Source organism: Ascidia mentula, chromosome 5 (assembly GCF_947561715.1).
Source record: "Ascidia mentula chromosome 5, kaAscMent1.1, whole genome shotgun sequence".
Classification (NCBI taxonomy): Eukaryota; Metazoa; Chordata; class Ascidiacea; order Phlebobranchia; family Ascidiidae; genus Ascidia; species Ascidia mentula.
The window spans coordinates 19,755,279-19,778,283 of record NC_138570.1 but is presented as its reverse complement, the minus strand read 5'-3'; the positions used below and the strand labels follow the sequence as shown (position 1 = coordinate 19,778,283).

General features: G+C 39.1%; 1 protein-coding gene across 1 annotated transcript; it reads right to left on the bottom strand.

The window, feature by feature from the left end:
• Positions 1-1,527: 1,527 nt before the first annotated feature.
• Positions 1,528-22,163, bottom strand: LOC145902298 (cGMP-specific 3',5'-cyclic phosphodiesterase-like). The gene is made up of 19 exons (XM_082990221.1): positions 22,021-22,163; positions 16,211-16,355; positions 15,880-16,047; positions 15,202-15,360; positions 14,747-14,836; positions 14,286-14,542; positions 14,037-14,100; positions 13,885-13,932; positions 12,776-12,910; positions 12,356-12,499; positions 11,827-11,973; positions 11,059-11,187; positions 10,481-10,590; positions 9,964-10,152; positions 9,435-9,579; positions 8,749-8,907; positions 4,155-4,236; positions 3,471-3,610; positions 1,528-2,694 (listed from the first exon to the last, which is right to left on the bottom strand). Exons 1-19 carry the CDS (start codon positions 22,038-22,040, stop codon positions 2,503-2,505), a joined length of 2,523 nt encoding a protein of 840 aa, XP_082846347.1. The 5' UTR covers positions 22,041-22,163; the 3' UTR covers positions 1,528-2,502.
• Positions 22,164-23,005: the final 842 nt, after the last annotated feature.

Sequence of the window (23,005 nt, the reverse complement as noted above, 5' to 3'; positions counted from 1 at the left end):
CCAAAAACTATAAATGGACGCTTTTGTTGAAAAAATATTACATCATTCAATTATTTATTTGCGAATAATACAAAGCAATTAATAACTCACAAGCTTTGACGCTGACATTTGTTTATTTTCTGCCTAAATTGCGGATTAGAAAAATTATTCAAGTGCGCTCCACGAAATAAAAATAACTTTGGGAACAGTGCTTGCAGTACTGCTTGCCTACCATGATAATCCATTTTGCTAAAGACCGCATATCAGTAAATTATTTAAAATAGTATCGCCCGCGGGGAATGCTAGTCTTGTACTCCCCTGTCATAGAGAAATTCAGTGGTGTCACAAGGCAACCGGTGATGCATTGCAATAAATTTTCGGGTTGAATGAGCAGGGAGTTACGTGCTTTAGCTAGGGCGATTTTCAGCGTGTTTGGTGCAGTTTTAGTGCATTTTTTGCCCTTCTCAGTCAGCTAGACATTTGGTGCTGGGTGCTGTGAAAAATTTAGTTGAAAAAGCATCAAAATGTTCAAGGGGATGTAGCTCAAAATTGAATCACAGAAGTATACTTTAATTGGTGATTTTATGTCCGCCTCTTGTCTACGCATTCAGGTCAAAATTAGTTGCAAGATAGTTGCTTAAAGCGCCCCCGAGGGGGCATTTAGCCCTCTGGTCAGACATTATTTTAGCTAAATACGCTGCAAAAAATGTAAGTTGGTTTTGCGAAAAAATGAATCACAAAAACCTCATCCAATTTGCAATTTAATGTTGGCCCTAACCCTTTTCTTCGCAATGGCAAAAAAATTGTCACAGTAAAGTTGCTTTGGTTGCCCCCTGGGAATGTTTTTGCTATCCTGTAGGACAAAAGATCCTCCTGGAGGCTCCTCAGATCCTTGCTGTGTTTTCCCGGATGCAGATGCAATCAATTTTTTTTCTCTTTGAATAGTACCAGTAGATCTTCATGGGTCACTGACCACAGGAATTGTTTTTGTCAAAAAAGCAAATCACTCAGTATGGGTATTAATACTTAGCCTTCAAAACGTGATTTTTGGGATTTAATGCTGATATGCGGCCTAAAACTGATTCGCCAGAAATTTTGGAACACTCAGAGTAATTGAATTTTACACAACGGTTATCATAGTAAACTATTTGAATGTACAGCGTATACTTGTGGTCTTCGTATAGAGGTAAAACGCTGTAGCGACTTGTTAAAATGTGGTAACGTCTGGTCAAATTTTACGAAAAGTCAAGGTTTTTTCTAAAAAATAATTAAAGAAAATATCTTGTTTTATACACGCAGCTGTACATCCGGTATAGCCTTTGTACCGTGGTTCACCGGTTGCAGAGCCTATATATGGTCCATACGTTGCATTTATTCGGTTGGTCTGAAATATAACTACAGAGGAAGCGAATTATTAAGAAATGTCACTTTTTTATAACGCTGCGGCACCCGGAAAAGGAGCACTTCCCTACACACTGATTCAGTAAAACAAACATAAACATCTGGTTGTTTTTATTCAACAAATGACACAATATAAAAGCTGCGATTGTACGAAGTAAAAATAATAATAATATTAATACGGTTGTTGGAGAGACGCAAACGAGTACCCGTAAAAAAACATTTACTGAAGAAAATAAGAACAAATAGGAGTTAAATAGGAATGCGCAGTAATCACGATAGGATAACGTATGGACGGATGATGGTTGGTGTGAACTAAGGTTTGAGTAATTTCGATATTTGAAACACTTGTACGCGTTCATCGTTGTCATATTACAATTCTAGTTTTTTCACAGAATAGAATTGTTTGAACAAAACGTGGAAAGAAGGAAATTAGGCGATGTTTGAAAAAATATCTTGCGGCCACGGGTTTCGCAACTTTCCTTACCATGAGACAACAAGTAATAAGAATTCATCATTCCGCGATGGATTTACGAAAACAACGAACAAACACTTATGACGTTAACAATTAACATCGACAAAGACAAATGGCAACTGTTTCAAAGCGAAAACGCGGTCAGGTAGTACACAAATATTTAAATAGAATTTGTGTGAAGAAAGTAAAAGCAGGATTTTTTATGTGCAAGCAAAAAACGACAAAATATTAACAATATCAAGCCGACAAACTTTTATAATTCCTTACCTATGGAATTATTAAACTTCCAACAACCATAAACTATTATGAGATTGTCAAGAGTCGATGGGACGAAAGGTTACAATAGTTCGTTGACGCCTTATAAGGTAAAATGTTAACCCTGGTTTTTAAAACTAAAGGTGTTGTCAGCATTTGTGCGCCCAGAAACCCAAAATACGTCACAAACAATTGTTCCGAGCAGAAGAAATCCAACTGAGAAACTACACGCACTGTCATAATGAGTACAAACAGAAGGTACCTCTATTACTTAGCGCAGCTTCTGGGAAAACATGTGATTGACACTCGAGACGTGCCACGGTCGCTACAGTGACGTCACACTGCAGCGAAATTTATACAAACTTCATCATGGTCCGGCAGTGGGCGCTAAAGAGTTACATGATTCTGCATGCTTTACTTTTGTTTTCTGTTTCTGGGGACTGGGTCTGAGCGCCCGTGTCCTCTGCTGCCACCTTGTTGCGACGATTTCTCTTCTTCTTCACTTCAGTGCCTGGCTCTTTACCGACACCTCCCGGCGACGGTTTGGCTTTCTTCTTGGGCGAGAAAACAACTTTTTCGATGACAACCTAAAAGAAAGATAGTTAGTAACACTGTGCGTAGTACATGGAAGTGGCAGTTTGCATCAATGACTCCAGGCGTCTTCTATTTTTTGAAAACGAGTCAAACTGTTAAAAATGCAAATTATTGTTTCTTTTAAGAAGCATCATCCACATTATTCTATTAAAAGAGACTCAAAAATTATTGCGTGGATATCCGTTGCTCATTAAACTGTAGAATCATTAGAACGTCCTAAAGAGCGTTTTCCAGACAAAAATCAATAAAATGACCCGTGAGTTTTTGTCAAACACGACAAAATCGATCGAAGGTTGTAAATAATTGAGTAGATTCGGCCCTCGGTAGATATTAAGAGGCAAGTCAAAGTCAGTCAAATGTGCGCATGGACTTCTTTTATAGGAAAGTTACATAAAACGTAGACTTGTGCCCTTGTAAAACCATGGTAACCTATATCGCATCGAAATGTAAGGGGTTATTTCCAGACCATGTGTTGCTATGGAAAGTCTGACTTAATTACACTGACCTTTCGCCGGCTTTTATGACAAGTACACAAACCCAAGTCCCAACGAAAACAATAAACTATTTCCTTTTAAAATCACTACTCGTAAACATTTCAACCATCTTTGCTTATTGCGGTTTTTAATGTAAAAGTTAAATTAAATTGAAAGAAATATCACTGTCATTTTCATAAATACCTTAATTCTATACTGTCTTATAGCATAAATTAAAAACGCTTAAAAATTCGCAGTATTCCATAATAAGGTGATAAAAGTTTACAAGGCCATACCTCGGGAGGGACCTCATTAGGGTCGATACCCCAGATAAAATTTTCCGGATCCATGCTCCAATATTTGGCCCATAAGTTTCCATATTCCTCTTCTTCCTTCTTCTGGGTCTTCGGCGCGTCAAGGTCGTGACCTTGCTCGACTGCAAACAAAATTTAATGTTTTTTACTGAACCTGCATGTATGCAGAGCATTTAACTACTTTGTAGATCAACACTATAGTTTATCTAATTCTACAATAAAGTGATACAATATGAACGAGTGGATTTTTCAGGTGAACACTTGCATTACATCACTGCATTGAAAAGTGTTGCCCGAGCGTATTTTGGTAATTACCCAACGATTCAACTTTAATTCACCCAATTAACAGCGCTGGATTTGTTGTCACTCAGGCATATTTGTGACACATGTTTCGTGTTTACGAAGAATTCCGTAAAAAAATAAGGAATAAATTTGCCAATCAATTTCTCGCAGTAAAATTTGTAAAGGAATTAAGTTGCGATACAACCTACGTTATAAAGCTATGTAGATGGCCTGGGTTTTTGGCCAACCCTGAGGCAGGTGTTTTGATTGCCAACTCGGCACTGCCAATCAATACTTTAATTTGCAATATTCTCAAAACCTTCGTCGTGGAATCATCTTAAATTTCCCACAATGCATTGCAATGGTTGATTTATTCCAACTTACTTGCAACCTCCCTCCAGTGTTGCCGGTTATTCATCATTCCGTCTCTTAATGGAGCGTAGCCGGGGCAAAAGTCAGCCATCATCTGTTGAAAGTCACGTTTATAAAGTTTACATTCATTGCAGCTATGATGCAGACACGTAACTGATGGAATTCAAACGTTGGACAATTTATCACGCAAAAAAGACAGCAACCTTTCGAAAATATTAAAAATCGTTCGAAGAACACAAGAAAAGATGTTTCGCGCTAATAATCACCAAAACATATTTTCCAAGCTCACATGCCACATTAGGACATTTTTTCCGTAGTCTAAAATCAGTCAGCTTTCTCACTCAACACGATTATATTTTGCTAAAACTGTACCAGAATGGTGAATTGATTCCTAAATTCAATTACAGAAAATTGTTCGAATGGAATTTAATGTTGTTTCTGTAAAATCTTTTATGTTTGTGACGTAAACAAACGCTCAGTGTTTCAACCCCCGTGAAACAGAAACTGTAACAACAACAGGAGAAACGTTCTATTACACATATTTACCAATCAATATACGTCATTCGCTTATTTTTCATGACACTGACGTCATAAACTGACGTAGGAGACGTCTTGGCAGACGAAACCGTTCGAATGTAAACACTCTGCGAGATTGCCACACATTAACCGTATTTCACATAATGGCTTGTGGAATTTGTGCTCTGAATTAAAGACCTTTGGTGTTTAACATCGAATATTATCCAAATTAACAATTATTTAAGATTTGGAAGTTGCGCAACAGCATGTTTTGATTCGCGGTTTTGCATATAATGCCTAACTGCCAATTTCCGAACATTTCGCAAGTTTGTAAAACAGTAACACGCCACGAATCATCCCCCTCATAACTAGGCTTGAGTTTCGGAACTAACGATTTGCGTAGCGTATACCTTACTCATGAAACCCTGTCAAACACACGCGCACATCTCCAGTAAAATGCACGTATTACTCATTGGCCTTAGCGTGTGCGAATCGTTATTGCCTCAATACCACCTGCTTATGAAACAAAGCCCTTGTTCTTCTGTCACAATGTGGTTTCGTTTATGACGTCGGCAAACATAATTGTGAGCAAACAAAACACGAATTTCGGGAGCCAATCTTGCTTTGATGCTACACATTTGTATGCAATCTTTTCCAATCACTATACAGGGTTGGGTTATATGGTTTTTGTTGCACATTTTATGGCGAGGTTTTCAAAGTCTGTATAGTCGCCCATATAGGAGCATTGTATAAAGACATTATGTATGTGTCTTAATAAGTATTGGGGCAATGTGCCGCCCGATTGCAAAAAAATTCATACATTGAGGGCATTTTAGGGATAAATAAACACAAAAGTGCTTCTTTCAAAAATTCCAATATAGGCACTAAGGTTAAACTTAACATAGTGTTTAAATAGAATTTGGTTTGACCTTTCGATCCTTCATTACTCAGGCATGTCCCTTTGTCCGTCACAATTGCTTATTGTTCTTCTTCACAAAAGTTTCAAGGTTTGTCCGCTTAATTGTTTTTGCAAATAAGTATAGAATTTAGTACGACCTGATAAATAAAATCAAGTTTTTTTAAGATATTGTTGCTATTTGAAACGAAGATATCAGTCAGTACACTCAATACAACTTTCTGTTTTCAGTTGGTCTGAAATCTCTGTATTCTTCTGACACAATAACTACACAATAAAAATTTCTTTAAACTTACAATTTAATCAGTCAGTACACTCTAAACAACCTTTCGTTTTTGGTTGGTTCCAAGTCTGTTCTGCTGCACAAAAATTAGAACCACACACTAAATAGTTCTTTCCTTATTTCGCTACCGGTGTTGGTTTTGCTGCCGGCACACGAGCAATTAAAGCTATGCGGAATTTTTGTCTGCTGCCTGAGCCTCAAGCAATTGAAACATATTGTGTTTGAAACCGCCCATCCCGGCAAATATTTACATTTCGCTTTAACAGCTTTATCTGGAAAACTGTTTCCAGGATAGGCTTACGCACAAATACTGCACTGCTTTTACTTGATTTAAGGAATTCTTTGATCCAGCTTCAATGCTTGATACACAATACTTGTTGTTTATCATTTTCAGCCATATAATCTATTGCTATGCTTATCAGGCATCTTTCAATGAACGATTCCTTGTCTTTTTCCTGCGTATACTCAGTTTCCTTTGGCTTTGTCTACTTTACTACTTTTTAGTATTTACCTTGCAGTTATGACATCATAGTCTTCCTCTACTTGCAACACTTCTTGCGCATGCGCGATGTGCGAATTAGTGTAAAGGATCTTAAAATTTAACAAAGCAAATACAGTAGCGTGCATTTGTTTCTAACAAGCGCCACCTGCTCTCACTTTCACCTCTAACGTGTCTTGCGTTTCTTTGAGGACAACTTAAATATCACTTCCTACTTTTTTTCCTTCTTGCCTTTTCCCCAATCAGGGTGAAACTCATTTTATTAAAATCGATTATTTCGACGCGATTCGGTATCGATGACTCTCAATCCAAAACAAAGATCGACAACCACCCGACCTGCTTCATAACCGAGTTGTTTCAATGAAAGAGCTCTGACATGTCGGCTCGCAGTTGACCGACGACCACAAAACAACGAAAACAGAAAAAGCGTCAACGTCCATTGTAGGACGCGAACATCGCGCGTCGACTGCAATGCCGAAGACAAACAGTTGTAAAAATGTATTGATTCCTTAGTCGTTTATTAACGAGGTTTGGATGGGCGCCCGCAGCGGGAAAACCGCCCATTTCTATTTGCACACACCAGACGTTGGCCGAGCTGCAAAAAGACAAATTGTGATTGGATGCCGAACTGTTCGTCGTCGTCACGGTAACCGGCCAAAACCAGAAACAATACGACGCCCAGCATCAGCATTTCTCCGCCAAATAAATGCGCTTTTCCATGGTAACGATACTGAGGAATCGTGGAGGAAGAAATAATACTGATATGCAGCTGATTAAAATAGTTAAAGCATTTTGATGTCCACGAATGTCGTCCAGTCAGTTGCACGGAGCAACCAAACAAAGTTCTCTTCCGGAAAGGATGACGTCAGATCTTGGCAGCAAACAAACTTCAGGAAGAAGGAGATCAAAAAGTTGCAAAACGAAAAAAATTATCAACAACATTTCCATGTTGACGGGGTCGTGTCCTTTTCCTTTGAATTATGAAACAAGCCGCGGCGTTACTCGTTCGACAATTCCCACTCCGGGTATTGTTTGTAGATCGGTTGTAAAAATGGACGAGTTTTCGAAACCTTAATGTTGACAATCTTAAGAAATGAGACCTTACCATGACCCTATGTTGATTCTCAAGGAATAGGGAGAGCAAATATTTGATGTTGGAAGTAAATTTAAACTCGCATGCGAGTTTTCGGGCGTTTACGAAACGACTTGGATAAGTTTTAGCAAAAAATGCATTGTTCGCTGCTGAGGCAAGTTCAAATTTTGCTTCGTTAATCGTCCAGGAACCGTAAACGTGGATTTGTTGGTTTTGTGGTTGAACCTGACAACCGCTTGGTCTTATCCAAACCCACCGAGTGATAAATTAAGTTGTATAAAGAACGTGTGGGGCTTCGGTAATGGGGGTCCTAGTTAAACTTTTACCAGACCGACCACGGGACCGTGGAAATCCCCCACTGACAAATGTCGAAAACAAATTTGAGAATAGAATATTAGGAAGGTGCAGTTGCAAGAAAGGTTTGTTCATTTATCGTTCGGGACATGTGTTGTGGTATATTGTGAGGAAGTTCTTCCCGTGTCAAAGTATAAAAATCGCGAGTCCCTTTTCTCAAAGCGTTTAAAGACGCACGGTCCTGATTTCAGTTTTTTTCGGAATCAATTAGAAGTGAAATTTAAAACCGCAAAACATTTGATGGAAAATCGGTCGCATCCTGTTTTCCAGCTCTTGTGGTTCCCAATATCTGGGAAGTGGCGATAAGGAGGATGGGATCAGAAAAGATAAGACATCCACATCTTGGCAACTGCTTCGTGAAGACAACATCTGGCGTCGGGATAAGAACGCGCTTACTGGAGTTGGAGGCGCGGGTTTGAATCGATTTTTTTTACCGAGCGACGTGCAATACGTCACAATGGACAGCGCGAAGCAAACAACACGGTGTTGATTGAATCAATATTCGGCCAACCGGTTTATGAAGGAACACGGTTAAAACCAACTCGTCTGTTGTAAAATTAAAATCTTAAAAATGTTATAAAACTCGCGATGGACAGAAGTGAAACTCCGTTCCCAACGTCAGCGCTCAATATAATTTTTTTTCATGCAAATCGATATTTTAGTATTTTACCAAACACATTTGTAAAACGTATGGATCCGAAGTTGTTGTTTTAATTCATTTTTATTCAACAAAATGATTTTTTCAACAAGACGTCTTGGATGATTTTGCAACAAGCGTTAGTCCTAATCACGTTTTTAAAACTTTTCGTGCAACGACCACATAAAGTTGTCAGTGGAAGATATTACGTCAAAAAATAATAAAACCTTTTTGTGTTCTTTTATATATCAGTCGAAAATAAAACAAACTTTAAAAAAAAATCCAACAAATTGTTCCAGCACACAAACCTCGTATGCCATCGAGCAAACTCCATCTATAAAACCAATCTGCATCTTAGGGAGATCCCCCGACTTGCCCCTGTCCATCATGGGCATGGGTTCGGTCCCGAACAATTTCCTTTCCATGTCTCCTTGATCGTAAAACTCGCTGGTAACGAGGTGTGCCATCTGCGGAAGAATATACGGGAAGGGTCGAATACTGGTTGAGGACACAATGCGCTTTGTCGTCCATTCATTGGCTGCACCACAGTCACGTGACCCCGGAAGGTGTTGTTTTAACTTGTGCAACCAAAACAATTTAACAAACAGTTTGAATACGTCTATGACGTCACTTCCAGGTAAAGTTTATGTAAATTTTATGCCCAGTGTCGGCACCTTGAAATTACGACTTTAAAACTTCAATTATTTTACAGTTTTAATTAAATTTTTGTGTAACCACCACCTATTGATCACGTGTGCAATCGCACTTGTAAACATAGGAAGGTCATGTTGACCTTGGGACAGTAAAACATGGTGTGTTCGACCAACTGGAGGTTGTGATAACTCGTAACCTTCGACACGTCCATGCTTGTAAACCGAGTTTGTGGAAAGCGCGTCGATGTTCACACAAACCAACTTCCAAGAAACACCAACATGTGTTTGTCATCTCATTTCTTCGTAATGTTGTATGACGTCATAAAGACATTCCAACTGACCTTTTGTTGAACTTCCCATGGTTTGGTGATGGACGAGAGGTCACACGCGGTCATCATCATAGACATCAGAAGTTGACGGTTGTCGTTTGAGAAGTCACGCTCCTCGGGTTTCTTCTCCAACAAACCCTTGAACTTGTTTCTGCGCCTGAGGGACGAAAGTTAAAGTTTGTGAGTAAAATTGTTGTTTATAATCCTGGTTGCGTTTCGATCTGCTTGGTTGTGTTGCAAGATCTATGTAAAGATGAATTTGGAATAAAATAAAGAAACAAACAAACAACTGATCCAAATGTTAAACGATACAAAGATAAATAAATAGGCAGAAGGGAATACAGAACATCACAACCTTGTCAGCAAGGAATATAATGCTCCGTAGTGCAGAAGACTGCGAGTTTCAACATCATCAAGTCTATTAAGTTATAGGCTTAACAGCAGTACCTTATACATTGAAGACTAATCAAAGTAGGTGTAATTCTACATGTACAACGAAAAGCGTTTTTATTGTGAGCAAACAAAGAAAAAGAAAACTTACTGGAAATAAAGAGCGAGATCGGTAGCGAGGATTGCGTGTTTCATCATTTCACACGAATCCTTGAACTCCTTCTCAGTGAAGGATTCGAATATGTTGTTCCCCTCCATGCTGCTTATACGTAGACACGTGTCGTAATGATGATTCTCCAGTGTAGAAGTGTTGTACAGAATTGCCATCGGTGCCGCCGCTCTGTGGGAAAATGTATCGGATTAAGGCAACGGAAAATCCCCGCTATGGACATATCTATACGCTGGGTAAGCTATTTAAACAAAAACATCACACAGGAGTACTCGGTTAATCCGGCAAATCCGGATAAAAGTTGCTCTGTTTCATCTCGTAGTACAGAAGTATTCTGGCAAATACTTGTATAGGTTGCTATTATAAGTCAATAAATGCAAACTGAAAATTATCCAGAAATTTTCACAATCATTCAATCCCTTAACCCAAAATGTGTGACCTTGTGAAATAGACGCAAGCGCGTCACGGACGAATACGTGTGAAAGTAAAACGAACCGACCTGATAAGAAAAGCGTTGTTGGTTCCTCGATGGTCGATATCGTGGCAAAAACAAGCGACCACCAAAGTGAACTTCTCCCTGTCTGTGAACGTCTTCTGCAAACCTGGAGTCTGCGGACAGAAGTTCGGAGAAATTTCAGCACATACGGGTTTCACGAGAAAAGAAACAAGTTACTTCCGATAATTACAGAACTTTTTTACTTGTTGTGAAATCAGAAATCGCGTCAGAAAATATTTATATTTAATGAAGAGGGGGAAGAAAAATTAATAATAACTAAATTCAGAGAAACTTAGAGAAAATGTTCGTGAAAAGACATTTTTTTTTGATCAAAATACTTGGTTTTATTAAAGGGGAGCAAGAAAAAAATAATAATTCTCACAGAAAGTCGGAGTAACGATAATTATAAGGAGAATTTAAAGATTACAAATATTTTAAAGATAAGAGTAGATTTAATTATTTATGAAGAGATTTAAAGAGATTTAATTCAAATATTCCATAAAATTGTGCGCTCCCATGCATAAAGATCGACACCTGTCACCAATGCAGAATCTGGGAGTTTGACACAGTTGTTCACTCACCAACTCGTCTTTTTGCATTCTGTCGAGCAACAGAAACATTGTGTGTGCGACGTTTAATCCGTGCCTCCAGTTGTGGTAATACACAGGTCTGTAGCATCTACGCACGCTAATCACCCACCGTAACATCGTCTGAAAAGAAAAAAAGATCTTGCCGAAACTGTTGGGGAAAGTTTACAGTGATTTGTGCTTGTTACGATTTAAACAAAGATTCTACGAACAAAAAGGCTGATCCATATTGCTCATTCACATGTTTTAATTTATTTGAAACGTTGGGACAGTAACTTATCAGTTTAATAAAATGACGTTGCTGTTCTCGGCGATAATGACGTAAGTTACTGAAACGTTATAACATAAAAAAACATGTTTCCTGCAATATGGAAAAGCGTTTTTGTGCATGGAATTGTGAGAAAAACCGTTATTAGTGCTTCGTTGTTAAAGAGAAATTGTTGAATTCATTGGTATTTCAGCCACTTAATATGTTGTGGTAATACCGTGTATGTTCGTGGCGTTTTACAAATTACGTAATCAGACAGGTGTGAGTTTGAAGATTCATCTGTGAGTCGTTGTTACAAATTCTGTGTGAGCAAAGTTAACTCCGAGCTGCAGACAATATTTCGACCTATAAAGGTCTCCTTAGTGCATCAGCTGGTGACTGTGGCACCGAACTAGCCGGTAAACTATCCCCAGTAAGTTAACACCGATAACCATATGCGCAATAAGTGATCCTCTGTTCTGAAAGCCACACACGCAAAACCGATCACAAATTACCTCTTTCCTAATCTTAAAAAGATTAAATGCGTCCAGATCCTCAAACATCCTCATGCAAGCCAGCACCGTCTCATCATTTGACATCAACAGATCGCTGAAGGTGAACTCGTACAGGTTGTACTTCTCCCCCTCTGGAATCGGCTCGTTCTGTGACGTCACAATGTGTTATGTAAGGAAAAAATTTCCCCTAGGTGGCAGTAGCGGATTGACGGAATGATCTAGTGGGGGGGCGTAGACGATATTTTTCGTTAAATACGTTTAGATGCTGTCATGGAAAACCCCGACGTCAGAACGATGCACAATCACCTGTACAGTGAACGTTTTCCTGACCTGTTTACCATCAACTATATTTAACTGAGGTTATGTAAGGAACCATGTGGCGTTGACCATATAGCCTACATATTTCTGTAAAACTAACTTGGTCTAGGAGTGTGCATAAATTTTATTTAGGTCTCTATGTTACCTACGCTCTACAATCAAAGTAGAAAGCATTAATGTTGATAATGTACAGGAATGAAAAACTACTCACCATCACTCGTTCCAACTCGTTTTCTGTAGCACGTGTGTGGAAACGCACGATCTCATCCGCAACATCTGTCTTCGCTTTGTTGATTGTAATCGAGTTAAAACCGTTAGCGAAAAGCAATCCGTTCATAATGTAGGGACGGATCGACTGCAATGACATAAACCAACATGGTGTAATGCAGTGGTTCTTAACCGGTTGGAAATAGGGTTGTAGGTGGGTAATTAGTCGGCACCAAAATATACAAAAGTTAATGTGAGTCGTACGCTTATTGGCATTTGGTCACGTAGGGAGGTTAAAAACGTTTTAAAACTAAAAAAGAAGCAGAAAATAACGATTTTGTTTAAACTTAAAGTGGAAAATGAGAGCAAAAAGTTTAAGAAACACTGGTATAACGGCTACAGAAGACAATTAAGGCTTCCAGACCTCTATCGTGGCTTCATCGTTTTCGTCAAAACCGGTCTTCTTGTTACCGAGATGAAGAACCCCCAGCAATCTTCCCGTGCCATCGTAGAAAGGAACGCACAAAACTGTCTTTAAACTAAAACCTCGCTTCTCATCCTGGTAAGAAATAATACGAAAGTAAGAGATTAATATTGTGATCTGCAATTTGTGGAGAATAATTTAGGGGGAACCTGGGAATAAAGTATTGTGATAAAACAATTAAAGGTGCTTTGTTGAGTCATGTGACTGAACAAACTCATTCGGATCGAACTTTGTCTTCAAATGCTAAACACACATATATTGTCACGTTCTTGTCACCAGTTTGTTTTATGATGTGTAGTTTGTTTGGAGTGATTTTGAGGTCGAATTAAGCAAACACGTTTCAGCATTCGGTTCAATTTTGTCGTGGTCATTATTTTGTGTTGATAATCGACGCGATAACACGTTTTTTACCGCCAGGTTTAAGTGTTATGAATTCAACACGATTAGAAAATGAGATCTACACATAACAAGCATACGAATATTACAGAAAGCAAACAAAGCCACCCGCCCATATAGTTATATTTTCTTGTACAACAGAGTCAAATCAAACTTACTTCGAAGCAAAACTAGTTACAGAAAACGTTGCTGCAAGACAAAGTCAATGCTTATTAGAACTCCGGGAAGGGAATTTGACCGCAGGTCGAAACACCATTGCCAAGTAATTGCTTTTAAACCGATTCAAACCGTATTTACGGGTGATTGTATTTCTGAAATTCGGGCCCCAATTTAAAACGATCTATAACTATTAGTTGCAAGCAAATCAGCTGTCAGTGATTGGAGGGAACAACAACTTGACCCAAACGGAAGTTTTCACGGTCAAATTATTGCTGGTCTACTGCTAACATATATTTACTGTTTTTTTTTGAAAAAAGGCGTTTGAAAATTTTCAGAGTATTATGCCAACAAAGCGTCGAATAAATAAAATACAAACATGGATTGGACAGTGATAAAAGTTGGGCACGGAAATTGCGGAAAGGGGAAATGTCAATGAGTGATTTCTATGGAAGGTTTGATGTTAGGTCACACACTTATGACGTTCATTAACTTACCTCCAATTTAAATTCGGAAAAGGGAGTGATTTTAGACATGTTGACAACCTGAAAAAAAATTTCAAAATTTAGTTGATGAAATCAAAAATGAGAATTTGCAAAACACATTGTCTGAAATAAGTATTGTTGTATAAAGCATTTGTGTAATATACCTGTTTGGTGTCGAGGGCTTTCTTTATGACTTTGTGGCCAAAAATCCAATCCGACTTTTTCAATCTGTAAAAAAAGAATCACAGTAAGTTTGAGCTTCGTAAGATTAAATTTTTTAGTAATTATTACGGATTTATGTCATTTTCGATTGTCCAAGAACGATTAATTGCAACAGCAAGGAATAATATTGTCGTGTTTTTCAGTTATTTCATTCAGCCAAGCTGTGAAATAACATTTAAACAAAATCTCACTTCGTCATTTCGACAACTTTCTTGACTTCTTCTTCCTCGTCGAACAAACCTCCCTTTGGTTTCTGTACCAACATGTCGTAAGACCTTGCAAACTGGAGGCACCCTTCGATGTTGCAGTTGTCGATCAGGGCTATGGCGATCGTGTACCTCTCACACTGCACCAAGTCGGAAATTTGGAGGACAAGTTCCTTCAGTAGATCATCGTAAGCCCGCATCGGCCAGAAATGTGCGACGCGCGATGAAAGTTCCTCTTGCAACTGAAATACAACGTAATTTACTGATCTATGTTATTTAATGGAGGAGGCCCTTTGCAGCCTTGACATAAACTTACTACGTTTTTACGTTAAGATATTTTTAAGAAATTTCCCTTAAATATATACTTTCACTTGTATAATACATGGCGGAGTTATAGTCGGTATAAAGAAGTTTACTTATATTATGAAATCCATGTTTTCAATTACCTTTGCACCTTGCTGTAATCTTTTAATCTTCGCTGAATTGCGGCAAGTTTCGGCCGCTGCCATGCAGAGCACAAGAAAATGTGCCAAAACCTTTAGTAAAGTAAGAGTTGAAAAGTGAAGAAGTAATGAAATCATTTTTTCAAGGAATAACCGTTTGGTCGGATCGTCTACAATTATCAAACCAAGCTGCACTGATGAAACCTTATAGGTTGAAGCTGTGGCCATCTGTCCGCAACTCACAGGACAGTCAAGATTTCAAAAGACTTTTTCATTATTATTATTCTTTAATCATACTTAACTTTTGTCGATTGGGGTGATTCCCCAAAAACCCTTAAACATCTTGTCATTTCTAGCACCAAAAATAGCTTTTATTGCGTCACAATGAGTTTTGAATAGTAACCGCCCCTTTTGATTTAAAATTATCATGTTGGAGGTGACGTCTTTTATTTTCCTACCTCCTCATCTTCGGGCGTGAACGGCTCCTTTGACTTCTTGTTGAGAACTTCGACAACCCCGATGACGCGATCCTCGCTCTTCACCACGATTGGCTGACAGAGGAGATCACGTGACTCGAAACCGGTTTTCTCGTCTATGGTTTTGTTAAAGTTGGGATGCTACAGGAAACGGAAGTGACGTGATTACAAATGTGATTTATGTGTGAAAACAAGAACAGCGGGTAAAGAAATTAAAACCTTATAAACCAACAATAAAGTACCACTGTTTCGACCTGGAAAAGCGCATGTAGTACACACAATTGGCGACCTTGTAAATTCTCAACATTAAAACACGTTTTGCTACAAAAATATGGACTGTGATGATTAATGTTTAAATCCTGTAGTAAGCCGTATCAATATCTGGTTTCAACGTCCACAGTTTCTGCCGTATATGTGAGAGACTGTGTTTGGTTGAGAACAACTTTATTGACAAATGAAGATAAGTTGCACTTGGTGGAGTGACGAGTAACTCAGTTTGTCACAAATGTACACCAGTAACTTTGTTAATCTTGTAAACATGTTGGTTTCTAAACGCACTACAAACAATTTGTATCATCAAATGAAATCCGTTTAGTTAGCACTCAATGTCACCCTGTTCTGACAATAATACACATTGTGACGCCATAGACATACACAAACCTCGTATACTCCTGCGACGTTGATGGAGGTTTTCGTCTTGGCGACTTCTCCAGCAATCCCAACATCCAGTGGAACCACGAGTTGATTCCGTGAGTCGCAAACGGCTTGATCGAATGTGGACTTGGGTGTGACGTTCCAAAGTCGAGATACCAACTCCTTACTGTCCCCCTGCATTTAAACCACTATCAGTAATTTCAAACATGCCGGGGAATTAACAAGTTTCTACCCAAATAAAATGTCAATTACATCAAGCACCAGCAAGCCAACAACAACAACCACGGATGGCGAACTGCTTATTCATGAAACATCTATTATGACGTCACACATTAACCTTTGCAGAATCTCGAATCCAAAATAAACTGCATCGTTCCGCCCCCAGCACGTCGGCCACACATCTGAGAGCTTGAAAACAAAAGTTGTCGAGATCCTCCACCGTCGGTAATTCCTTCGCCAACTCGATCAGAAGGCTGTGTTCGCTGTAACGAAAACAAACGCGATAGTGCGTGAAAAGTTTGCCGTGCGCTGCTGATGACGTCATGCGTGTTGATTTTATTGCGCGTTTTCATGAAAGGGAATAATTTCTCATTACATTCATGCGAAATGTTACGTGTTTTGAAACTATGACGTACTAAAACGAGACACCGACAGTTCTAAAGGAAATCAGCTTGGATTAAGAGCAGTTTACGTTTAAACCGCACAAAAAAGCAATAGGTTGACTTTCAGAAATTTTAGATGCGGTTTTTACGACGGAAACTTCCGCCATGTAGTTCCGCGTGATCGACACAAGTTTATCGCAACCAGAAAATAAAATAAACATTCTTTTGTGAACGGACTTTTTCCACATGTGCGACTTCGCCTTCCTCCTTTTTAACAAGAATTTACGACCTCTCCCAGACAAATGCTTTGTTTTGCCGTCGTTTACTTCACGAGCCGTGATATTAGGTTCCTTTATGTCATCACCCATGTGGTCGTTTTCGTTTACGCCAGAAGCCAAGAAATCTTGCAAGGACATATCGATGACGTCATTCTTCATTTCCTCAATCGGTCGCAGGCGAACGTTTTTGTTGTAATTTTTGTTGTAGGTTCTGATTGGTTCGCTTAGAGATTTGCGAGCAACGGGTTTAGGGGGAAGTTTTGGGGGCAAAACTCTGGGTTCACTCGGGGTCAGGGGGGGCAAGGCCGGCCCACTTTTTAGTCCATCGTCGTCCTCAACTTTTGTGGGGTTGGTTTTGTAGCGGAGATATTCACCCAAAAACTTGGGGTTCGTTTCCAAGTAGTTTGTAACCGCGTTGTGCATTTTGCGCTGCAGGTATTTTGCCAGAAAGTCGGGATTCGAATCCAGGTAAGATTCGATATTTTGCGGTCGGTCGAAGACAGCCATCGTCTTTAGGCTCTCACCCCTCAATAAATTACTTGTGCTCATCTTGGAAGTTCAGAAAGTTTAATAAAGCTGAAAACTCTGTCATCCACAGACAAGATACATTTGATTTATAGAACAGGTTGTTGTGTTTTCACTGTAGAAACACCAAATGTGAATATTTTACAATAACTAATTGAATTTACGCGGATGTTTTCTGTACAACGTCGAGAAGTTTTTGTGGTTTATTATCACCGACAAACCAGTGAAGTTACTTCGTGTCAAACGCAAAAATATTGAGTGAAGCACAGCCAAGCTTAACTATAGAAAATAAGTTCCACGTTTGATTGGAAACTCACAATCACTCAATTCAACATAACTTCTCGTAACTTATTCACTTTAAATGAGTGAAATATACGTTGCAGGTTACAGTGAGTTTTGTAAAGGGTTTCATTTAGATCAAGGATGAATGTAACGCTTCGATGACACCCAAACATTTCACTGACAAGTGACGCATTCTTCCTCAACAGCGCGCGCGTTGTTACGGCATAATTACGAAGACAAACGTCACAATCGTAAAATTCGAACAAGGGCAAACAAAAACGTAAGAAGCGCAGACCACCAGCGTGGCATCTTGTTCAAACACGTGGTCCTGAAACGACGTTTCAACATTAAAATGCTTCGCTATTGACGCAAGGCGACATAACACTGTACTTAACAAGCAATTACCAGACCGACTGTGTTTGTCTAAACTGAGCTTACAAAGCTTTCCACAGCTTTATCGCGTCTTGTGTGTATTGACAAAGTGCGATGAAACTTACATAGGTCAAGCAAACCCTCAAACAGATTACATAGGTATCAAAGCCCTTACATGAGTTACAATCGAAACGTCTGAAAAATGAATTTCTTTACATTTTAATGGGCTTTACTGTTTGTTTTAGGTTTTATAAAACGGCGAGTAATGTTCCTAATATTTGTTTTACTACTGTGGTTCGCTTGAAACGCAACTCCTAAAGACAAATCCTGCTTAAAACGTAGAATTATTATGTTATTTTAACTAAAATATATAACAGAAATATCACAGCATGCGATGTCTTTCATTTTGAACCGACGAGGAGGGTGAGTTACACAATGAAGCGAAAAGGTTAACCTTTATGACGTTTAGGACAAGAAAAACGCCCGAATATGCTTCCGCAACATAATATCAAAATTTTATACCACAACTCCGAATCTACGGCGAAAATTGCGCGTCGTCACCGATCAATGTCAAAAGAAGGGAAAAACTGGGCAAAGAAAATCTATAGAAATAGCAATGCAAACATCAGAGCTCATCCGACAGCGGTGGCGCTGCGATTGCATGAATAATGCAAAAGCTGCAAAGGTCACCTATCACATGTGCCAGCTATTATGGGTGTAATGGCCGTCTGCCCGACGATGTAGTGCGCATGCGCAGACACAAGTATCGACAGGCATGTTTTCACTGGGATTTTTTTTGACAACTGTAACCCAAAATACGAATACGTATTATCTTGCTAAGGGTTCGGCTGCATTTGATGGAGAAGGCCACATTGTATAATTGTGATCATCTTAAAACATGAGTTAGTTGAAGCAGTTCTGCTTTTACCCTATATAATGGTTTGCTGCCATGAAAACAAAACAAACACCACACTGAATTTCCAAAACTTTACTCCAAAACAACTTCCAATATCGCAGTGGTTACGATTCCGACAATTAGTCGTCTTGGACGATTTGCAATGACCGAGGATAGTCCTTAAAACATAACTGACGGTTTTATATATCTTCAATATAAACAAACTAGTCAATGCAATAGTTGAGAATTTTATGCTAGAAACGTTTCGCTTGTTGTACTACAACATTTTTACACTGAAAATGATTGTAGCACAACAATCGAAACCTCTGTAGCATGAAATTCTCAACTATTGCATTGGCTATTTTGTTTATATTGAAGGTTAGTCCTAGAATTACATTCCACGTTTAGTGGACGACAAGACGTTTAGTGGAACTACCTGAAGACCAATACATTCATAGTATCGCAGCAAACGTTGGAAATGGACTTGTGACTGGTTTTGTTGTTTTGTCAGCCAGCAAAGTAAACTTTTTGTGACAAACAATCAACGACGATCATTTTCCTTCAGATATTGCGTGCGTAATTCATAACTGCATCACCATGTTAGGGTCTTGGCCGACAGTTTTGACATCTAACAAATATTGAACTGACAACAACGTCAGAGCAACCCGCTTACGTTGGAGAAACTTTGAACTTCCCCTCACTAAAGTAGCACCTGAGCCTTTCCCTGCGTTGGTGTGCTGGTTATTAATAATGGTTAACGGTTTTGTTTTTCGACAATTTTCAAAGGCTTTTCGGTTAAATCAAGCTTTGTCGTCATTTTGCCTCATTGTTTACAAACTTTTCTGACAAAGGCAAACCTAATTCCGCAAGGGTTCATGAACTTATGAAAGAATCAAATCAATACAATTCCCAAGGGCATCAATCACCTTTAGTAAAAGTAAAGAAGTTGCTCAAGTTTCACCATCAGGTTCCTAATTTTGGCGGAATCTGGCTCTCGGTTAGGGAGTGTCTTAAAAATAAGCGATACAATGTATGTTGACCATCCAGTGTATTTACATTTGGCAACCGTTGCGCTTTCTAGTAGCTGCGTTCACTTACAATGTGTGAACATCATTACTTGCGAATTAAGGCGTTGATTTGAATCCTAAATGGTTTCCAACTGAATCGAAATTAGTTTCGAACACCGAAAGCAAACAATTGTATCGAGGTTAGAACGGAGACAAACATTAACGTAACCGTCTGAAAACACAACGGACCTGCTTTAAATAATCGATTCCTTCCACATTTCTATTCAACATGCCTTTCCTGTCTTCCCTTCGAGCGACAAATCAACAATATTTTGGATATATTGAGTTAAAATCTACCGACTGTTCTCTCTAGCGTTGACACATTATGGTACTTGTCAAAACGATTCCAAATGGGCTTTTTGGTTTTGTGTAAGGTATAATGGCGTTTCGTGATATTGATTTGAGACATATGTGATGTTAAAGGGTAATCCTCTGCGCGCAATATGGTTGAATTATCGAAATCCGCGATTCGCGCAAATCCGATTGCTCGTTCGCTGTGTCGCTTTTACTGTCGCCTCGCACTGTTCATTACGAAGGTTGAAAAAGAAAAATTAAAAGTTACGCGAAACATTTGTTCGACATTCCAGTCGTGAAAATATGATGCTGCGCAAACATTTTACTACGATTTCTGAATTCCAAATACCCCGTTACAAAACAAATTCCTATGGTTGTTGCAGGTTGGATACTTTAAAGGTAGCTGATGTATTTCTAATCCAGATGGAAACCTGTCAAGTGGGTGACGTCACTTCAGGATCACGTGCTGCAACCAGCCAAAAAATTCCCAACTTCCGTTGAGATGAAACCGAGATTTGCGGGTTTTACGCAACACGACCAACAGGCAAGAAGTTGTTTCAAATCACTTAGTAACAGTGTGAGAGAATGAAAGGCCTTCAAAGCACCAAAACCTTTCGCTAAATCATGTAGAAAAAAACTAAGTTGATGAGCTACGAGCAGGGAAGGATCTGAGGATGTACAACCAACCAAGCGTCAATCATTACTGTGCATTGTGACGCCTCAATGCCCCTGCGGCTTTCATTAATGTTGTAATCATTTCCCAATGGACTCCGCCTGCTAGCTGTGCATCTTTTGACGTTCAACCGTATCTTATTTAACTCTCTAAGTGTGTCAAGAGACCTTCACACAGGGCCGAAATGTGTATGCAATAGCTACTGCATTGGACAACCGCATGCTACATTAAACTTGTAAATTAAATCGGCATAACTGTTGTTTTACTGCACCTTTATTTTGATTTTTGATACTTCTCAGCGAAACAAGTATTACACAAAGAATATCTGTGCAAATGTGACACCACACAAATAAGATCATCACGCTTTCTGTTGCAATTCTACATATACTGATGCTGTCTCTGGTGGAAATCCATTTAAAAACTGAAAGGAGTGCATTTAAAGACAATATACCATATGTCAAAAATAATTTTTGAGGAATTTTAGGCTTAATGAGTCGTTTCAGAAACGTCCGAATGTCGGAACAATAACCTTGGAATATCTATTTTGGTTGACAACGCCTAACAGTTCGTAATAAAATGTTAATCTAAAAACATATACACCCATACCAAATTGTGAAGTTTTAGACACAATTATTGTGCCACACCCCGAAAACAAGTTTAAGATTTACATTTCCACTTTTAATTATTAATGTCTTGATCCCCTTTACCCTGAAAATTGTCGTCACTTTGCTTAAACGCCTTTGCTTTTGCAATATGGCTGATAGCGAAAGAGTTTGCAGGTATCAAAGATTAGTGTCATTGTTTTTGATGTTGTTTCGTAACAATCACATGATTAAAACGTCATATAAGCCAGAAGAATGAATTGCTGGTCATTGTTTAAACGTTAATAGCTGGATCCTATACTACGTATGTTTGTAAGAAATCGAACAGCCTTTGCTTTAAGGCATGTATAGCCTTTCCACATTACAACATACATGGTATAGAATACGCAAAGTATACGAGGACAACTCAGCATGTGACACAAGACGTTGTCACAAGTAGCTGCTAAAGCATTTACTGCGTCAGCATTTTGTGATAGTCCGAAATGCCAACGTAGCAAAAACTAATAACTCAATTGCGGGAATGCAGATAATGTAAAACATACAACACATAATCTCACCTTTTGTCTCCCTCAGCCATGACCAAGCTTGGGAATATGAATTATGCAGGATCAGACGGGTCCAAATGATGAGCTTCTATCCTTAAGCATGCATTGCATGAAACACAAATATTTTAATTAACCTTAACACAACTTCCCAGCTCCTGTGAATGTGGAAATAATCAAATACCACCCTCTTTAACTGGTTTAGAGATGGCAGGGTAATGAAGATCCAAAATAACAGCACAGGCGTGTGCGAACAAGCGGCGAGAAATAACAGGTCTTCACAGCGTGTTGACCCAGCATTCTCTTTGCAAATAACAACTGGGATTGACTGCACTTAACTAAAGTTATTTTGTCGTTTGGTAAAGATGCACGGAACCCACTAAGTGCCGGACACGTTTGGTCACCTCTGTGTCTTCAATTAAACTTCCGAAAATGAATATAGCAAGTGTGGGCTTAAAAACAAGAAAGTGACTTGTCCCCAAACTATCAAGGTCAGAACTGGCTTTGACCTGAAATGATGACCTTTTGTCATCAAAACGACTGCCGCCAAAACCAACATAACCGGCTTCTTCGTTAGGGCATCACTCTGCCACTTCCTCTGCTAAAATGCAGCAATAAAATACCGCCCTGTAAATATTCCTGTACATCCTGCGGGCCCATCAATCTGTATGTGGTATTCGTGCGACCATTTCTGTCGTTTCTAAGCGTAATAAAAGTTGCGCCAACAAACGTTTACGCCAGCAGCGTCGCCACTTGAAACGCGAACCAACGCGAACCATTGTGCGAATAACAGTGTGGCGGTTTAAATATTTTCTACGCCAAGCAATAAACGCTGATGTCGGGCTACCTAGAGCTGTTCATTGTGGCTCGGGCGCACGCATCTCTCCCGCCTATGTTTTCCCTAGACGACTAAAGATACATTCGTAACGATTGTCCCATGGACCTACGTCATAGTCGCCCTCTTCGCGCAACGATCGAAATCGCCTTTCTTGACTGCGGG

Excerpts from the sequence above, each read along its gene's own strand:
- LOC145902298 (XM_082990221.1), bottom strand. The coding sequence starts at position 22,040 with ATGGCTGAGGGAGACAAAAG. Across the intron at positions 9,580-9,963 it reads GATCTCGCTCTTTATTTCCA|GCGCAGAAACAAGTTCAAGG; the intron begins GTAAGTTTTCTT and ends TTCGTCCCTCAG. Across the intron at positions 2,695-3,470 it reads CTAATGAGGTCCCTCCCGAG|GTTGTCATCGAAAAAGTTGT; the intron begins GTATGGCCTTGT and ends TCTTTCTTTTAG.